Below are 19,609 nucleotides of genomic sequence, written 5' to 3'. Positions count from 1 at the left end.
CAAATTACACTTCAAATAATTATTTTCCAAAGATGGTTTCTGTCATTTAGTAGTTTTTATCACGCTGATGTAAATTCAAGTGTTCATTTTTTAAAATAAGTTTGGTTTTAGTTGGTTATTTGATCCTATAAAAACAGGGATGTGACGACATGATTGACAGCTCCTCTGAGTGAAGTGCTCACTGAGGCACCAATGGACTTTTTCAGGATTTTCGGGAGGAGAATGGAGCGTTGACTTCTACATTTTCAAAACTGCTTATTTCACGATATAATGAGTTCTGGTGGAGTGTGCACAGGGCCTTGATAGCGTGCGACTCCACTTCCTGCTCACTACTGCGCAGACTCGGGTCCCAAAGCAGCACTCTTACATGTAGGTTTGGACAGTATGATTCATTTCAGTGAGTCAGTTCGTTCTAAATGTCTCTCATCTACATACATAGCTTTGGAAAGTCTGATTCATTCCAGTGAATCGATTCCTAAACGGACCTTACTTAGCTCAGGAAAGCCTGGCTCATCTTTGTGAACTGGTTCATTCAGACAGTTCTTGTAAATGAACAGATTCCGCATGTCTTGTTTTGTAGCACTACTTCTTGGACTCTTATATATATTTAATATAATTAAAGTAATATATGTAAATAATTTATAACCAAATATCATGTGCATATTGTTAGTCAAGTTTATGCATTTGCAGATACATTTCACCAAAACGTCTTACATTACATTCAAGTTAAACATTTCTGAATCAGTTCGTGTTGATTGAGTCAACAAGCAGACAAAAACATGATTCAACTCAAACTCGAACAGACGTAAGAAATGAAAGTTGCTTTACTGTCAGACATAAAAACAGTTTCCATCTGATTTCATGAAGTTGTTTCCAGTCTCTGTGATCACTGACAGTGAAGTAAACATCAGCCACCGACACAAACACAGACACGGTTACTGCGGTTTTAATCATTCCTTCTACTAACACATGATCGCGACTCTAACTGAGCGTTAAACTGGAGTTCCGTCAGGTTTGCTCTGTTCTGATTTCTTTCCTTCCTCCGGCACTTCCTGCAGAGGGCTGAGCACTTCCTGTGCCTTCAGCGCTGGTGTGAAGCCCGTCTTCATGCCTTTAGCGGGTGTTTCTGGTGCCGGTCGGCCCTCGTTGTCCAGAACTCCTTCTCCATGAAGCCAGTCCATCTTCTGCCGGTGCTGCCGGATGGCCTCGTCCACACGGGCGTCGATCATGGCCTCAGTCAGGACCCCGTCCTCGGACGCGTATGCTGCCGCCTGACACACACAGACACACACACACATTACCATGAGCCTCTGTGGGACATCAGTAATTGTACTTAAGTTATAAAGATGATGATTTTAATCATATTGAATTCAGTTCAACTAATACAAATCCAAAATGAATTAAAGTTTGTCATTTCTGAGGTTTTAGCATGTTTAGAGTTGCTGAACGAGGAACAGACCTGCCATGCGACTCCGAGTTTAGAGATTTCTCGTCCAGACATGCCGTCCACACGCTTCGCAATCTCTGAACACTTCAGCCCGTAATCGAACGGAGCCAGCTTCAGCCGCCTGCACACAACCAACCAATCAATCAAATCAACCTTATTATGCCACATTTCATCAAGAATTTATAACCCAATTGTGTAAAAATGTCTGAATCAGTGTTGTTAATGTAAAATAAAACTAGAACTGTAAAAATGAACTTTAATTGAAATAAAGCTAAAATACAACATTAAAGTGTTAAGTGTGTGTATGAGAGAGTGTGTGTGTGTTCAGTGTGAGAGTTCAGTGTGAGAGGGTGTGTTCAGTGCAAGCATGTTCAGTGTGAGTGTGTTCAGTGCGAGAGTTCAGTACGAGTGTTTTCAGTGTGTGAGTGTTCAGCGCGAGTGTGTTCAGTGTGCAAGCGTGTTCAGCGTGAGTGTGTTCAGTGTCAGTGCGTTCAGTGTGAAAGTGTGTGTTCAGTGTGAGTGTGTGTTCAGTGCAAGCGTGTTCAGTGCAAGTGTGTTCATTGCGTGAGTGTTCAGTGCGAGGGTTCAGTGTGTGTTCAGCGCGAGTGTGTTCAGTTTGAAAGTGTGTGTTCAGTGCAAGCGTGTTCAGTGTGTGTTCAGTGCAAGTGTGTTCAGTGCGTGAGTGTTCAGTGCGAATATTCAGTGTGAGCGTGTATAGTGCAAGTGTTCCATGTGTTCACGTGTGTTCAGTGCGAGAGTTCAGTGCGTGAGTGTTCAGTGCAAGCGTGTTCAGCGTGAGTGTGTTCAGTGTCAGTGCGTTCAGTGTGAAAGTGTGTGTTCAGTGTGAGTGTGTGTTCAGTGCAAGCGTGTTCAGTGTGTGTGTTCAGTGCAAGTGTGTTCATTGCGTGAGTGTTCAGTGCGAGGGTTCAGTGTGAGTGTTCAGCGCGAGTGTGTTCAGTTTGAAAGTGTGTGTTCAGTGCGAGAGTTCAGTGCGTGAGTGTTCAGTGCAAGCGTGTTCAGTGTGAGTGTGTTCAGTGCAAGCGTGTTCAGTGTGAGTGTGTTCAGTGTGAAAGTGTGTGTTCAGTGCAAGTGTGTTCAGTGCGTGAGTGTTCAGTGCAAGCGTGTTCAGTGTGAAAGTGTGTGTTCAGTGCAAGTGTGTTCAGTGCGTGAGTGTTCAGTGCGAGTGTTCAGTGCGAGTATTCAGTGCGAGCGTGTTTAGTGCAAGTGTGTTCAGTGCGTGAGTGTTCAGTGCAAGCGTGTTCAGTGTGAAAGTGTGTGTTCAGTGCAAGTGTGTTCAGTGCGTGAGTGTTCAGTGCGAGTGTTCAGTGCGAGTATTCAGTGCGAGCGTGTTTAGTGCAAGTGTTCCGTGTGTGTGTTCAGTGCGAGAGTTCAGTGCGTGAGTGTATTCAGTACGAGTGTTTTCAGTGTGTGAGTTTTCAGCGCGAGTGTGTTCAGTGTCAGCGTGTTCAGTGTCAGTGCGTTCAGTGTGAAAGTGTGTGTTCAGTGCAAGCGTGTTCAGTGCGAGTATTCAGTGCGAGTGTGTTCAGTGCGAGAGTTCAGTGCGTGAGTATATTCAGTACGAGTGTTTTCAGTGTGTGAGTTTTCAGCGCGAGTGTGTTCAGTGTGCAAGCGTGTTCAGCTTGTGTTCAGTGTCAGTGCGTTCAGTGTGAAAGTGTGTGTTCAGTGCGAGTGTGTTCAGTGCGAGAGTTCAGTGCGTGAGTGTATTCAGTGCAAGTGTGTTCATTGCGTGAGTGTTCAGTGCGAGTGTTCAGTGCAAGCGTGTTCAGTGCAAGCGTGTTCAGTGCAAGCGTGTTCAGTGCAAGCGTGTTCAGTGCGAGAGTTCAGTGCGAGAGTTCAGCGCGAGTGTGTTCAGTGTGCAAGCGTGTTCAGCGTGAGTGTGTTCAGTGTCAGTGCGTTCAGTGTGAAAGTGTGTGTTCAGTGCAAGCGTGTTCAGTGTGTGTGTTCAGTGCAAGTGTGTTCAGTGCAAGTGTTCAGTGCAAGCGTGTTCAGTGCGAGCGTGTTTAGTGCAAGTGTTCAGTGTGTGTGTTCAGTGTTCAGTGTGTGTTCAGTGCAAGCGTGTTCAGTGTGTGTGTTCAGTGCAAGTGTGTTCAGTGCGTGAGTGTTCAATGCGAGAGTTCAGTCCGAGAGTTCAGTGCGAGTTCAGCGTGAGTGTGTTCAGTGTCAGTGCGTTCAGTGTGAAAGTGTGTGTTCAGTGCAAGTGTGTTCAGTGCGTGAGTGTTCAGTGCAAGCGTGTTCAGTGCGAGTATTCAGTGCGAGCGTGTTTAGTGCAAGTGTTCCGTGTGTGTGTTCAGTGCGAGAGTTCAGTGCGTGAGTGTATTCAGCGCGAGTGTGTTCAGTGTGCGTGTTCAGTGTCAGCGTGTTCAGTGTCAGTGCGTTCAGTGTGAAAGTGTGTGTTCAGTGCAAGCGTGTTCAGTGTGAGTGTTCAGTGCGTGAGTGTTCAGTGCGAGCGTGTTCAGTGCGAGTATTCAGTGCGAGTGTGTTCAGTGCGTGAGTATATTCAGTACGAGTGTTTTCAGTGTGTGAGTTTTCAGCGCGAGTGTGTTCAGTGTGCAAGCGTGTTCAGCTTGTGTTCAGTGTCAGTGTCAGTGCGTTCAGTGTGAAAGTGTGTGTTCAGTGCGAGTGTGTTCAGTGCGAGAGTTCAGTGCGAGAGTGTATTCAGTGCAAGTGTGTTCATTGCGTGAGTGTTCAGTGCGAGTGTTCAGTGCAAGCGTGTTCAGTGCGAGTATTCAGTGCGAGAGTTCAGTGCGAGAGTTCAGTGCGAGAGTTCAGCGCGAGAGTTCAGCGCGAGAGTTCAGCGCGAGAGTTCAGCGCGAGAGTTCAGCGCGAGTGTGTTCAGTGTGCAAGCGTGTTCAGCGTGAGTGTGTTCAGTGTCAGTGCGTTCAGTGTGAAAGTGTGTGTTCAGTGCAAGTGTGTTCAGTGCAAGCGTGTTCAGTGCGAGCGTGTTTAGTGCAAGTGTTCAGTGTGTGTGTTCAGTGTTCAGTGTGTGTTCAGTGCAAGCGTGTTCAGTGTGTGTGTTCAGTGCAAGTGTGTTCAGTGCGTGAGTGTTCAATGCGAGAGTTCAGTCCGAGAGTTCAGTGCGAGTTCAGCGTGAGTGTGTTCAGTGTCAGTGCGTTCAGTGTGAAAGTGTGTGTTCAGTGCAAGTGTGTTCAGTGCGTGAGTGTTCAGTGCAAGCGTGTTCAGTGCGAGTATTCAGTGCGAACGTGTTTAGTGCAAGTGTTCCGTGTGTGTGTTCAGTGCGAGAGTTCAGTGCGTGAGTGTATTCAGCGCGAGTGTGTTCAGTGTGCAAGCGTGTTCAGTGTCAGCGTGTTCAGTGTCAGTGCGTTCAGTGTGAAAGTGTGTGTTCAGTGCAAGCGTGTTCAGTGTGAGTGTTCAGTGCGTGAGTGTTCAGTGCGAGCGTGTTCAGTGCGAGTATTCAGTGCGAGTATTCAGTGCGAGTGTGTTCAGTGCGTGAGTATATTCAGTACGAGTGTTTTCAGTGTGTGAGTTTTCAGCGCGAGTGTGTTCAGTGTGCAAGCGTGTTCAGCTTGTGTTCAGTGTCAGTGTCAGTGCGTTCAGTGTGAAAGTGTGTGTTCAGTGCGAGTGTGTTCAGTGCGAGAGTTCAGTGCGAGAGTGTATTCAGTGCAAGTGTGTTCATTGCGTGAGTGTTCAGTGCAAGCGTGTTCAGTGCGAGTATTCAGTGCGAGAGTTCAGTGCGAGAGTTCAGTGCGAGAGTTCAGCGCGAGAGTTCAGCGCGAGAGTTCAGCGCGAGAGTTCAGCGCGAGAGTTCAGCGCGAGTGTGTTCAGTGTGCAAGCGTGTTCAGCGTGAGTGTGTTCAGTGTCAGTGCGTTCAGTGTGAAAGTGTGTGTTCAGTGCAAGTGTGTTCAGTGCAAGCGTGTTCAGTGCGAGCGTGTTTAGTGCAAGTGTTCAGTGTGTGTGTTCAGTGTTCAGTGTGTGTTCAGTGCAAGCGTGTTCAGTGTGTGTGTTCAGTGCAAGTGTGTTCAGTGCGTGAGTGTTCAATGCGAGAGTTCAGTGCGAGTTCAGCGTGAGTGTGTTCAGTGTCAGTGCGTTCAGTGTGAAAGTGTGTGTTAAGTGCAAGCGTGTTCAGTGCAAGTGTGTTCAGTGCGTGAGTGTTCAGTGCAAGCGTGTTCAGTGCGAGTATTCAGTGCGAGCGTGTTTAGTGCAAGTGTTCAGTGTGTGTGTTCAGTGCGAGAGTTCAGTGCGAGTTCAGCGTGAGTGTGTTCAGTGCAAGCGTGTTCAGTGCAAGTGAGTTCAGTGCGTGAGTGTTCAGTGCAAGCGTGTTTAGTGCAAGTGTTCAGTGCGAGAGTTCAGTGTGCAAGTGTGTTCAGCGTGACTGTGTTCAGTGTCAGTGCGTTCAGTGTGAAAGTGTGTTCAGTGTGAGTGTGTGTTCAGTGTGTGTTCAGTGTGAGAGTGTGTTCAGTGTGTGTTCAGTGTGAGAGTGTGTGTTCAGTGTGAGAGTGTTCAGTGTGAGTGTTCAGTGCAAGTGTTCAGTGCAAGCGTGTTCAGCGCGAGAGTTCAGTGTGAGTGTGTGATTGTGTTCAGTGTGTATGTTCAGTGCAAGAGTGTTCAGTGCGAGTGTGCGTTCAGTGCGAGTGTGCGTTCAGTGCGAGTGTGCGTTCAGTGCGAGTGTGCGTTCAGTGCGAGTGTGCGTTCAGTGCGAGTGTGCGTTCAGTGCGAGTGTGCGTTCAGTGCGAGTGTGCGTTCAGTGCGAGTGTGTGTTCAGTGCGAGAGTGTGTTCATTGTGAGTGTGTGTTCATTGTGAGTGTGTGTTCATTGTGAGTGTGTGTTCAGTGCGAGTGTGTGTTCAGTGCGAGGGTGCGTTCAGTGCGAGTGTGTGTTCAGTGTGAGTTCAGTGTGTCTCACTGGCGTCCTCCAGTGGCCGGCTCCAGTACGTATCGGTCGAAGTACAGCCGCACAAGTCTCTCTCTCTCTTCAGGTCCCGGCAGCATGAAGTTCACGATCTCGTCAATTCGGTCGTTTATGGCCCAATCAAACTGCTCAGGCTGATTACTGGCCAACACCAGCATAAACCTGCAAACACACACACACACACACACACACACACACACAATCAACACACCAGCAAGAGACAGACGGGTGTGTGTCAGACAGACAGACAGGTGCATTTACTTGTTACTCTGTTCTCCGGTGCGGTACAGGAATGCGTTTAGAGTCGCGCGCAGATCCTCGCTGATCTTCTCCTGAAACACAAACACACACACGCGCATGTCAGCTGATGCGGTGACACACGCGTAAACACACAGTGAACACACAATGACTCACAGTGGATCTCTTGCGCAGGAATGCATCGGCTTCATCCACAAACAACAGCAGCCTGAAACACACAACAGCACAATTCAACACATGATCATTACTGCAATTTGTATAATTACATTCTATAACTTTGTAAATGTTTACATTTAATATAAAGAATAAAATTATATTATCATTTTAAGCGGCAAATACAATTTCTGATGTTTATTCAGCGAATCATGTGACAAGCGGAGCTTCTCACCCACGGCGGCTGGTTCCGGCCCAGTCGAACACCTTGTGCATCGCCGTCACTCCGTCACGCCCCATCGGAGCCACGTCTCCCCCGGTCATGATGGCGTAATCCATCCCAGAATGCATCGCTAGCTTCTGCTCACAGCCAATCAGACGCAGTTAGATGCACCGCTGCCATGACGATGGTACAAACGCGCGTGAGTGCGAGTGCGTTACCTTAGCGAAGAGTGTCTTCCCTGTCCCCGGCGGGCCATACATGAGGATGTTCCGGTACAGTCCGCGGTTCTGTCGGGTGTTCCTGGTGGCGATGGCGATGTCGCGCACACGCTCCTCCAGAGACGGCTGCAGAGAAACAGGAAGAGACACACGTTTCTCACCGCGCACATGTTCGTTAACAGGAAGTGAACTATGCGCAAACACTCACGCTGAGCACGACTCCCTCCAGCGCGTCCTGCGCTTTACTCTTCAAACGCTTTGCCATCTGAAACACACAAACGCATTAGCACTGCAACACACTTCACTTCCTGTCTGTGCAGGAAGAGCTCATCCTACACATTCCTGTCATACCTTGATTGGGTGTTTGAGGGCTTCCCCCACCGTGATTCGAGAAGTTTCTCGTACTAACGAAGGCTTTCCTAGCCGAGCCTCGATGTAGCGTCCCGCCACAGCTGTTGCGTTACGTGCAGAGTAAACGCCCACCGCCAGCAGCGTCAGTCCCGCCACCTACAGGAGCGGAGGAGTGTGAGCCGCGGTCTGACACGGGCATCTTGAGACGCAAGAGACACACGGGTGCTTACCGTAGCTGTGACTTTATCCCAGTCAGATATGAACGTGCGGAAACCTTCTCCGAACACGGCGCCTGCCGTCCTGAAGCACACAAACACAACAATGTTAATTAAGCCATATATTTATATATATATATATATATATATATATATATATATATATATATATATATATATATAATAATTATATATAATTAAATAATGTAGTAATATATGAAGTAATATTACCGTATGGACTCCAGTACGGTCTGTCTGTGTTCGGCTGCCTTCAGTCGGATCTGTTCGCGGATGATATCAGCGTTCTCCCTCTCCACTCGGGCGCGAGCTTTAGACTCCGCCTCCACGCGCAGCATCTCGTTCTTGTGCCGCAGATCCATCTCGTGCTCGATGGTCGCTTGAGGAACAAATACCATGACATTCAGATTATGAAGACAAACACTGATTTCTTTAGGATAACGTCACGAGTGCTGACTCACCTCTCCTCATGGCTTCCTGTTTCTGCACAGACTCTTCCTGTTTGCGCAGGTTCTCCTCATTCAGAATTTGCTGTGGAAGAACAGAACAACGTCGAGATGTTAGAGTCACATGTCTGAATCAAGAGCGAGTGAATTTGAGGACACGCACCTGCTGTCGGAGCTGGTCATCGTACCGCTGCCGCGCCAGTTTGTCCTGATACTGAGCTCTCTGTGGACGGAAACATTAATCATCATCATCATCATCATCATCATGAATCTGCTGCTCAAACGCTCGTGATCTGTCTGACGTCTCACCGCCTGGTGCTGTTTGGTCTCCTCGTTCAGCGTCTTCCTGCGTTCTTCACCCTGAACGCGGATCTGCTCGCCCTTCAGCTGCTCCACAGCCGCCTCGTACTCCTGAACGACAATAATAACAAAAGATTCAACCCAAACAGTGTGTGGAGGAACCATATAAACCACACAAACAGATGCTAACTGTAACAATAAATATATTACTATCCACGCTAGAAAACGATAACTATAACAATAACTACATTAGCATCCACACCAGCGGATGATAACTGTAACGAAAACTGTATTAGTGTCTACACCAGCGGACGATAACTATAACGATAACTATATTAGCATCCACACCAATGACGATAACTATATTAGCGTCCACACCAATGACGATAACTAACGATAGCTATATTAGCGTCCACACCAATGACCATAACTATAACGATAACTATATTTGCATCCGTACCAATGACGATAACTATAACGATAACTATATTAGCGTCCACACCAATGACAATAACTATAACGATAACTATATTAGCATCCACACCAATGACAATAACTATAACGGTAACTATATTAGCGTCCACACCAATGACGATAACTAACGATAGCTATATTAGCGTCCACACCAATGACCATAACTATAACGATAACTATATTTGCATCCGTACCCATGACGATAACTATAACGATAACTATATTAGCGTCCACACCAATGACAATAACTATAACGATAACTATATTAGCATCCACACCAATGACAATAACTATAACGGTAACTATATTAACGTCCACACCAATGAAGATAACTAACGATAAGTATATTAGCGTCCACACCAATGACCATATCTATAACGATAACTATATTAGCATCCACACCAATGACGATAACTATAACGATAACTATATTAGCGTCCACACCAATGACAATAACTATAACGATAACTATATTAGCATCCACACCAATGACAATAACTATAACGGTAACTATATTAGCGTCCACACCAATGACAATAACTATAACGATAACTATATTAGCATCCACACCAATGACAATAACTATAACGGTAACTATGTTAGCATCCACACCAATGAAGATAACTAACGATAGCTATATTAGCGTCCACACCAATGACCATATCTATAACGATAACTATATTAGCGTCCACACCAATGAAGATAACTATAACGATAACTATATTTGCATCCGTACCAATGACGATAGCTATAACGATAACTATATTAGCGTCCACACCAATGACGATAACTATAACGATAACTATATTAGCATCCACACCAATGACAATAACTATAACGGTAACTATATTAGCGTCCACACCAATGAAGATAACTAACGATAGCTATATTAGCGTCCACACCAATGACCATATCTATAACGATAACTATATTAGCGTCCACACCAATGAAGATAACTATAACGATAGCTATATTAGTGTCCACACCAACGACGATAACTAACGATAGCTATATTAGAGTCCACACCAATGACGATAACTATAACGATAAATATATTTGCATCCGTACCAATGACGATAACTATAACGATAACTATATTAGCATCCACACCAATGACAATAAATGTAACAATAACTATATTAGCATCCACACCAATGATGATAACTAACGATAGCTATATTAGCGTCCACACCAATGAACTATAACGATAGCTATATTAGCGTCCACACCAATGATGATAACTATAAAGATAACTATATTAGCGTCCACACCAATGACAATAAATGTAACGATAACTATATTAGCGTCCACACCAATGACGATAACTAACGATAGCTATATTAGCGTCCACACCAATGACCATATCTATAACGATAACTATATTAGCGTCCACACCAATGAAGAGAACTATAACGATAGCTATATTAGCGTCCACACCAATGACCATAACTATAACGATAACTATATTTGCATCCGTACCAATGACGATAACTATAACGATAACTATATTAGCGTCCACACCAATGACAATAAATGTAACGATAACTATATTAGCATCCACACCAATGACGATAACTATAACGATAACTATATTAGCGGCCACACCAATGACAATAAATGTAACGATAACTATATTAGCATCCACACCAATGACGATAACTAATGATAGCTGTATTAGCGTCCACACCAATGACCATAACTATAACTATATTTGCATCCGTACCAATGACGATAACTATAACGATAACTATATTAGCGTCCACACCAATGACAATAAATGTAACGATAACTATATTAGCATCCACACCAATGACGATAACTAACGATAGCTGTATTAGCGTCCACACCAATGACCATAACTATAACTATATTTGCATCCGTACTAATGACGATAACTATAACGATAACTATATTAGCGTCCACACCAATGACGATAACTATAACGATAACTATATTAGCATCCACACCAATGACGATAACTATATTAGCATCCACACCAATGACGATAACTATAACGGTAACTATATTAGCGTCCACACCAATGACGATAACTAACGATAGCTATATTAGCGTCCACACCAATGACCATATCTATAACGATAACTATATTAGCGTCCACACCAATGAAGAGAACTATAACGATAACTATATTAGCGTCCACACCAACGACGATAACTAACGATAGCTATATTAGCATCCACACCAATGACAATAAATGTAACAATAACTATATTAGCATCCACACCAATGATGATAACTAACGATAGCTATATTAGCGTCCACACCAATGAACTATAACGATAGCTATATTAGCGTCCACACCAATGATGATAACTATAAAGATAACTATATTAGCGTCCACACCAATGACAATAAATGTAACGATAACTATATTAGCGTCCACACCAATGACGATAACTAACGATAGCTATATTAGCGTCCACACCAATGACCATATCTATAACGATAACTATATTAGCGTCCACACCAATGAAGAGAACTATAACGATAGCTATATTAGCGTCCACACCAATGACCATAACTATAACGATAACTATATTTGCATCCGTACCCATGACGATAACTATAACGATAACTATATTAGCGTCCACACCAATGACAATAAATGTAACGATAACTATATTAGCATCCACACCAATGACGATAACTATAACGATAACTATATTAGCGGCCACACCAATGACAATAAATGTAACGATAACTATATTAGCATCCACACCAATGACGATAACTAACGATAGCTGTATTAGCGTCCACACCAATGACCATAACTATAACTATATTTGCATCCGTACCAATGACGATAACTATAACGATAACTATATTAGCGTCCACACCAATGACAATAAATGTAACGATAACTATATTAGCATCCACACCAATGACGATAACTAACGATAGCTGTATTAGCGTCCACACCAATGACCATAACTATAACTATATTTGCATCCGTACTAATGACGATAACTATAACGATAACTATATTAGCGTCCACACCAATGACGATAACTATAACGATAACTATATTAGCATCCACACCAATGACGATAACTATATTAGCATCCACACCAATGACGATAACTATAACGGTAACTATATTAGCGTCCACACCAATGACGATAACTAACGATAGCTATATTAGCGTCCACACCAATGACCATATCTATAACGATAACTATATTAGCGTCCACACCAATGAAGAGAACTATAACGATAACTATATTAGCGTCCACACCAACGACGATAACTAACGATAGCTATATTAGAGTCCACACCAATGACGATAACTATAACGATAACTATATTAGTGTCCACACCAACGACGATAACTGTAATGATAGCTTTATTGGCGTCCACACCGATGACCATAACTATAACGATAACTATATTTGCATCCGCACCAATGACGATAACTATAACGATAACTATATTAGCGTCTGCACCAATGACAATAACTATAACGATAACTATATTAACATCCACACCAATGACGATAACTGTAACGATAGCTATATTAGCATCCACACCAACGGATGATAACTATAATGATAGCTATATTAGCATCTACACCAGTGGACGATAACTGTAACAATAACTATATTAGCATCCATTCCAGCGAACGATAGCTATATTAGTGTCCACACCAACGGATGATAACTATAACGTAGGGCTGGGTGATATGGCTGAAAACTGTATCACGATATCAGTGTTTCATATCGGTCGATATCGATAATTATTGATATTTGTTAATACTCATTTAAAATAAGGATCAGGAGAAAAATATATTACATTTAAACATTTTTATTTTAAACTTAACCTTCATCTGATCATAATCCCCTCAGCTATTAAGACAGAAATGTCAACAACCATGGTAAACTCAAATAATTAAAATGTAAACATAAGTCTAAAGTCACAATGAACACTTAACAATTATCTCTTAACATTTAAGGTGCAAAATGAAAGAAAATGTAAGAAATGCTTAATAAAGTGTAATAAAATAGTGCAAAGTGTTAAATATAAACAGGGTGCGATTTGTGAAAAAAACCAGAGGGGGGAGTGTTTTGAAAAGTTTTTTTTTTTTTTTTTAATTTGTTAAAAACCACAGTGGAGCTATACTATTTTTGGCAGCTGTTACAGAAACATTTTTACAAAAAAAATCTTCTGATTTAACCTTGAGATTTGAAGTATTAGATAGCTTAGATATTTGCACCACTATAATGACACTAATAATTCATAATTTCTGATAGAAATGCAAAATCAATCGATAATTATTAATAGACACAAACCTTTACATTCAGTCGCGTTTGCTCCCATTTATTTTTGATCACAGTGCATACTACATGCAAACTTTAAGTCCAAAAGTGCACACATTTGTAGAAATACACGTTTACCTCAGATTTCATTAGATAGAGTATAAGATGGGCCGTACGCAGGGTTTCAAAATTACTGAAATCAGAAAATGTTGTTTGGTAGGGGGTACGGGGGCATGCTCGACCGAGAAAATTTAGATTTCCCTGGTGTACATATGTGCATTTTTAAGATGTTTTAAGGCCAACAAACTGGATAACAATAGCTTTAAATCCATGTCAACAAATACATGCATGCACAGTTTTGAGGCAGCTCCCTCGTCGTCACCTGCACCTTTTCCGCACTCGTTTGACTTGCGCCTGGCGCTGAGGGAAGTCGGAATGTGTTACATGACTGGCTGTTAGCGTGTCACTCCCTACGTTGCTAGGTTACCAGAGAGCGAGTGCTTTTGTTAGTGCAATCAAACTTGCTTCGCAACCTCTGTTTTCTTATTGATAAATATTGAACGTTTTATCGAACACATTTTTTTTATTGATATCGATCACGTGTCTATCGCGATACATATCGTTATCGTTTTATTGCCCAGCCCTACTATAACGATAACTATATTAGCGTCCACACCAACGACGATAACTAACGATAGCTATATTAGAGTCCACACCAATGACGATAACTATAACGATAACTATATTAGTGTCCACACCAACGACGATAACTGTAATGATAGCTTTATTGGCGTCCACACCGATGACCATAACTATAACGATAACTATATTTGCATCCGCACCAATGACGATAACTATAACGATAACTATATTAGCGTCTGCACCAATGACAATAACTATAACGATAACTATATTAACATCCACACCAATGACGATAACTGTAACGATAGCTATATTAGCATCCACACCAACGGATGATAACTATAATGATAGCTATATTAGCATCTACACCAGTGGACGATAACTGTAACAATAACTATATTAGCATCCATTCCAGCGAACGATAGCTATATTAGTGTCCACACCAACGGATGATAACTATAACGTAGGGCTGGGTGATATGGCTGAAAACTGTATCACGATATCAGTGTTTCATATCGGTCGATATCGATAATTATTGATATTTGTTAATACTCATTTAAAATAAGGATCAGGAGAAAAATATATTACATTTAAACATTTTTATTTTAAACTTAACCTTCATCTGATCATAATCCCCTCAGCTATTAAGACAGAAATGTCAACAACCATGGTAAACTCAAATAATTAAAATGTAAACATAAGTCTAAAATCACAATGAACACTTAACAATTATCTCTTAACATTAAGGTGCAAAATTAAAGAATACGTAAGAAATGCTTAAAGTGTAATAAAATAGTGCAAAGTGTTAAATATAAACAGGGTGCGATTTGTGAAAAAAACCAGAGGGGAGTGTTTTGAAAAGTTTTTTTTTTTTTTAATTTGTTAAAAACCACAGTGGAGCTATACTATTTTTGGCAGCTGTTACAGAAACATTTTTACAAAAAAATCTTCTGATTTAACCTTGAGATTTGAAGTATTAGATAGCTTAGATATTTGCACCACTATAATGACACTAATAATTCATAATTTCTGATAGAAATGCAAAATCAATCGATAATTATTAATAGACACAAACCTTTACATTCAGTCGCGTTTGCTCCCATTTATTTTTGATCACAGTGCATACTACATGCAAACTTTAAGTCCAAAAGTGCACACATTTGTAGAAATACACGTTTACCTCAGATTTCATTAGATAGAGTATAAGATGGGCCGTACGCAGGGTTTCAAAATTACTGAAATCAGAAAATGTTGTTTGGTAGGGGGTACGGGGGCATGCTCGACCGAGAAAATTTAGATTTCCCTGGTGTACATATGTGCATTTTTAAGATGTTTTAAGGCCAACAAACTGGATAACAATAGCTTTAAATCCATGTCAACAAATACATGCATGCACAGTTTTGAGGCAGCTCCCTCGTCGTCACCTGCACCTTTTCCGCACTCGTTTGACTTGCGCCTGGCGCTGAGGGAAGTCGGAATGTGTTACATGACTGGCTGTTAGCGTGTCACTCCCTACGTTGCTAGGTTACCAGAGAGCGAGTGCTTTTGTTAGTGCAATCAAACTTGCTTCGCAACCTCTGTTTTCTTATTGATAAATATTGAACGTTTTATCGAACACATTTTTTTTATTGATATCGATCACGTGTCTATCGCGATACATATCGTTATCGTTTTATTGCCCAGCCCTACTATAACGATAACTATATTAACGTCCACACCAATGACGATAACTATATTAGCATCTACACCAGTGGACGATAACTGTAACGATAGTTATCACGGCACTTTGGGGGACTGAAAATGTTAACTTTTAAAAACAGTTTTCAAAGTGCAAGTTTATGAAAACGATACCGTTATCGTCTCCGTGTAAACTACAATAACGTGAAATTGATATGGTATAATTGAACATATTAAAGTTCCGCGAGTGCGTTTGGAGAGCAGACGACTCCTTACGGATCTGAATCGCTCTCGCGGTACTTTGACGTCATACGCGGAGCGGTCTGTGCAGCGCTGATGCATCTCATTGGTGTATGCAATCAGTGCTATGATTGACATGACCAATAAAATCTTAAGAATCGGCTGCAGGATGGCATGGGTGTGGCTTCTGACATCACACCTGGATGTGGGCGGAGTTGGATGTCGCTTCTTGTGGATTGTTTTGGCAATGTTGTCATCAGTATGTGAAAGACTTTTCCTCTGTGGTGTGAATGTACCCTTTGAATTAGAATATATTATTAATCTTTATCGCTGTGAGTGAGTGTTAAAATACCTTCATTTTGCTCTGATGCTCCATCTGGACGGTCTGCTCCTGCATGCGCGCGAGATCCAGCGCCTCTTTGGCATGACCTGTGGTCACAGGGGTCAAACCTCATTAACAGCATCACTGTAGTACAGTCACACTGCGTGACCTTTGACCTAATACCCTTCATATGCTTGTGACATCTCAACTCTTCCATTATAATGAATGAAGCGGCGCGCGTCGCGTCAGAAACGCGGCTCGGTTCTGGTACTCACGGGATCGGTCCAGATCTTTGGCCGCCTGCGCCGCGCGCTCCAGTCCCGTCGGGTCGAAGTTGCTCCATTTGTCCTTGGGTTTATCACCAGAACCAGAACCGGAGCCGCCGGGCGGAGGAGGAGGAGGAGCGGGCGGAACCGGGCCCTCTGGCGGAGCGCCACTCTGACCTTTATTGAGCCCGAACAGCCACGACATGATCCGCTGACAGACACAGAACCACCGGGTACAGACAGACTTCCACTCCACACGAGTGTCACGCCGCGTTCTGCGCATGCGCCCTGCTCCTCACGCGCAGCCGCTCTGCGCTGATTGGCCAATGCGTGCGTCCTTCCAGAAGGTCAGAGAGGAAGCCACGCCTCCCTCACTGCGTACGGCGGCCGAAAGATGCCTGAAAGCATCTGCGCGAGTCTTGCGTCAGTTTTCATCGTCACATGCGTTCAATAATAGAGAGAAATAATAAAACGTTTGCCATGAATTATGCAAGTGATGACGTATAATAATCATAAATACAGATTTATTTTATAACAATACATCAGACACGTGATTTGTTGTTTAGTGTTCCTCTCAAGAAAGACGGGGTAAACAATAACTATAAGCGAATACATAATAAGGGCAATAAGAATAAACAATAACAACAACACTGCAGTGTTACATGATAGAGTATGAATAATAAGAAACAATACGCAATAAGAATAATAAGAAATAATTCCAGTTATAAGTGATGTGTAAAGTATTAATGTGTGTAAACGCCTTAGAATGAAGAAGAAACCTGTCTTTATAACCATATATTTTGTTCTTGTCATCATTCATATCTTCAGATAATTGCCTTTTTGTACTGATTTTAAATGTAATAAAAGTTTAGTAATCAACACACACACTTAACGAGTCAAACCACATTATGATATATAACAAGGCTTATATGGAGACATTTCATAATTTCTCATGCAAACTGATTTTCCCAAAGATGAAATGTTTATGTTATGAAGGATCTGAGAAGATTGAAAGTGTTCTGTATGATTCTAATATAGGTGGAGTTTCATTATAAACACAACACAGCAGCCATTATATAGGAAAATGTTTTATTGGTATTCATAAACACACAAACACAAACAACACTTATTTACAGGAACACAAGGATTCGTCGGTCAGGACAGCTGTGTGATGCGGGAGAAAACCCCCGGCGGCTCGTTCCCGTCGCCCAGCGCGGCTCTGAACCCCTCCTGCTGGCGCGCGCGCGCGAGTTTGGCCAGCGCGAGGAAAGAGCGCGGCTCTGTGATTGACAGGTCGCACAGCACACGCCTGTTCAGCTGGACGCTGCTCTGTGAGGGACAAACACACGTGTTTAGCCGATGTCGCGCGCGGACAGTGATGAATCAGAAGCACGCATGCGCACTGACCTTCAGCAGGTTGTGAACGAGCGCGGGGTACTTCATGTGGTGCTCTCTGGAGGCCGCGGCGATGCGCGAGATCCACAGCTGCGGCACAGACAGGTCATGAGTGATTGACAGGTGCGATGCGCATGCGTCTGAAAGAAAGGTGTGTGTTTTCTACCTGTCGCATATTGCGTCGTTTGGCTTTTCGCGCTTTGCTGGCGTAAATGAACGCTCTGCGGACCGCGCGCACCGCCAGACTGTAGCAGCGGTTCTTCCTGCCGCGGAAATGCTGAAATTACACACAAATCAGATTAATGTTCACTTTATTTCACTGAAAGGATTAGTTCACTTTCAAATAAAATTTTCCTGATAATTTACTCACCCTCATGTCATCCAAATTATTCATGTCTTTCTTTCTTCAGTTGAAAAGAAATGAAGGAAAACATTCCAGGATTATTCTCCATATAGTGGACTTCACTGGACTCCAAATGGTTGAAGGTCAAAATGACAGTTTCAGTGCGGCTTCAAAGAGCTTTAAACGATACCAGACGAGGAATAAGAGACTTATCTAGAGAAACCAAACTAAATTGTCATATACAATATGCTAGTGCAAGTAACATTTAGTTCAAACTTTGACCTGTGGAGGGCAGTAATACACTTAACAGTGTCTAATTCAGATAGAGAAGAAGAGAGCTAGTTCAAGATGAGCATTTATTGTTAAAACTTATATATATATATATTTTTTTTTTTTCTCGATAATAAGCGATGGATAAGACTCTTATTCCTCGTCTGGTATCGTTTAAAGCTCTTTGAAGCTGCACTGGAATTATTTCCTCAAAAACCTTCATTTATTTTCCACTGAAGAAAGAAAGACATGAACATCTTGGATGACATGGAGGAGAGTAAATTATTAGGAAAATTTAATTTGAAAGTGAACTAATCCTTGAACACAGAAAATGCAGAAGAATCTGAGCTGACCGGGAACGTTCTTTCAAGGTTCTCTCAAAGTTACGATCAAACGTTCAAGTAACATTAATAGAACGCTCAATCATAGTTATCTGTTCTTTAATAATGTTCTCAAAACGTTAGCACAATAACATTATACATCGTTCATGGAACGTTTCTGAACAGTGAAACGCATTACAAGTAATGCAAGTTAATTGGATTACTTTTTCAAGTAACTAGTAAAGTAACGCATTACTTCAGGCTTATATTCATTTCACTTTTGGTGTGAAATGACCTTTACATTTGTGTAAATATTTACAATGTAAAGATTCCTTAACCTCCACATAACCAAAAAGAAATGTTTTTATAACATTTAATAAACTGAACATTCAGAAAACGTTTTCATAACTTAGCAAAAGTACAGTACTGTTAGCTGGGAAATGAAGTAACTCTCACAGTTATGATCTGAGCAACTATAATAAAGATGGACAGATATTCCTCATGATCTCACCCGCGCGTTCTTCAGGAGCTCCTGGACTTTCCAGTACCGGTCCGGTCCGCGGTTCCGGATCCAGCAGGACAGCGTGAGGAACACCATGATGACCAATCAGACAGATCGATCTGATAACTGACTGGAGATGAATGCCAACTGATTTTACATGTGTGACCTCAGTCTCTCGTGCGCTGTTTGCCTGCACCGGTGACGCGACGTCATATCCGGGGCCTCGTCAGAGTGCGAAAATAAAAGTCTTATAAAAGCTCAAAGTTTATTGTAAAATATGCTGGCTATGAATTAAAATATACGATAATTAAGATTTATGAATGAGACAACACCGTGTTTTTCGCTAGTTATTTATGTACTTAATGTGC

The 19,609-nt window shown here is 42.4% G+C and overlaps 2 protein-coding genes across 3 annotated transcripts; both read right to left on the bottom strand.

Moving 5' to 3' along the window:
• Positions 1-638: 638 nt before the first annotated feature.
• Positions 639-16,710, bottom strand: atad3 (ATPase family AAA domain containing 3). The gene is made up of 16 exons (XM_067397200.1): positions 16,421-16,710; positions 16,176-16,252; positions 8,526-8,627; positions 8,380-8,439; positions 8,232-8,301; positions 7,984-8,149; positions 7,768-7,837; positions 7,538-7,693; positions 7,395-7,451; positions 7,187-7,312; positions 6,981-7,105; positions 6,749-6,800; positions 6,596-6,666; positions 6,329-6,496; positions 1,460-1,568; positions 639-1,271 (listed from the first exon to the last, which is right to left on the bottom strand). Exons 1-16 carry the CDS (start codon positions 16,692-16,694, stop codon positions 993-995), a joined length of 1,962 nt encoding a protein of 653 aa, XP_067253301.1. The 5' UTR covers positions 16,695-16,710; the 3' UTR covers positions 639-992.
• Positions 16,711-17,474: 764 nt separating this feature from the next.
• On the bottom strand, positions 17,475-19,463 carry mrpl20 (mitochondrial ribosomal protein L20). 2 transcript variants are annotated; one of them, XM_067397196.1, is made up of 4 exons: positions 19,251-19,463; positions 17,973-18,083; positions 17,819-17,896; positions 17,475-17,735 (listed from the first exon to the last, which is right to left on the bottom strand). In XM_067397196.1, the coding sequence occupies exons 1-4, from the start codon at positions 19,335-19,337 to the stop codon at positions 17,538-17,540; spliced, it is 474 nt and encodes a 157-aa protein (XP_067253297.1). In that variant the 5' UTR covers positions 19,338-19,463; the 3' UTR covers positions 17,475-17,537. The 2 variants fall into 2 exon arrangements, with proteins under 2 accessions (XP_067253297.1, XP_067253298.1); XM_067397197.1 differs by having other exon boundaries at positions 17,482-17,740.
• Positions 19,464-19,609: the final 146 nt, after the last annotated feature.

Source organism: Chanodichthys erythropterus, chromosome 10, assembly GCF_024489055.1.
Source record: "Chanodichthys erythropterus isolate Z2021 chromosome 10, ASM2448905v1, whole genome shotgun sequence".
Taxonomy (NCBI): Eukaryota; Metazoa; Chordata; class Actinopteri; order Cypriniformes; family Xenocyprididae; genus Chanodichthys; species Chanodichthys erythropterus.
The sequence above is the reverse complement of the archived record's forward strand: the minus strand, read 5'-3'. Positions and strand labels throughout refer to the sequence as shown.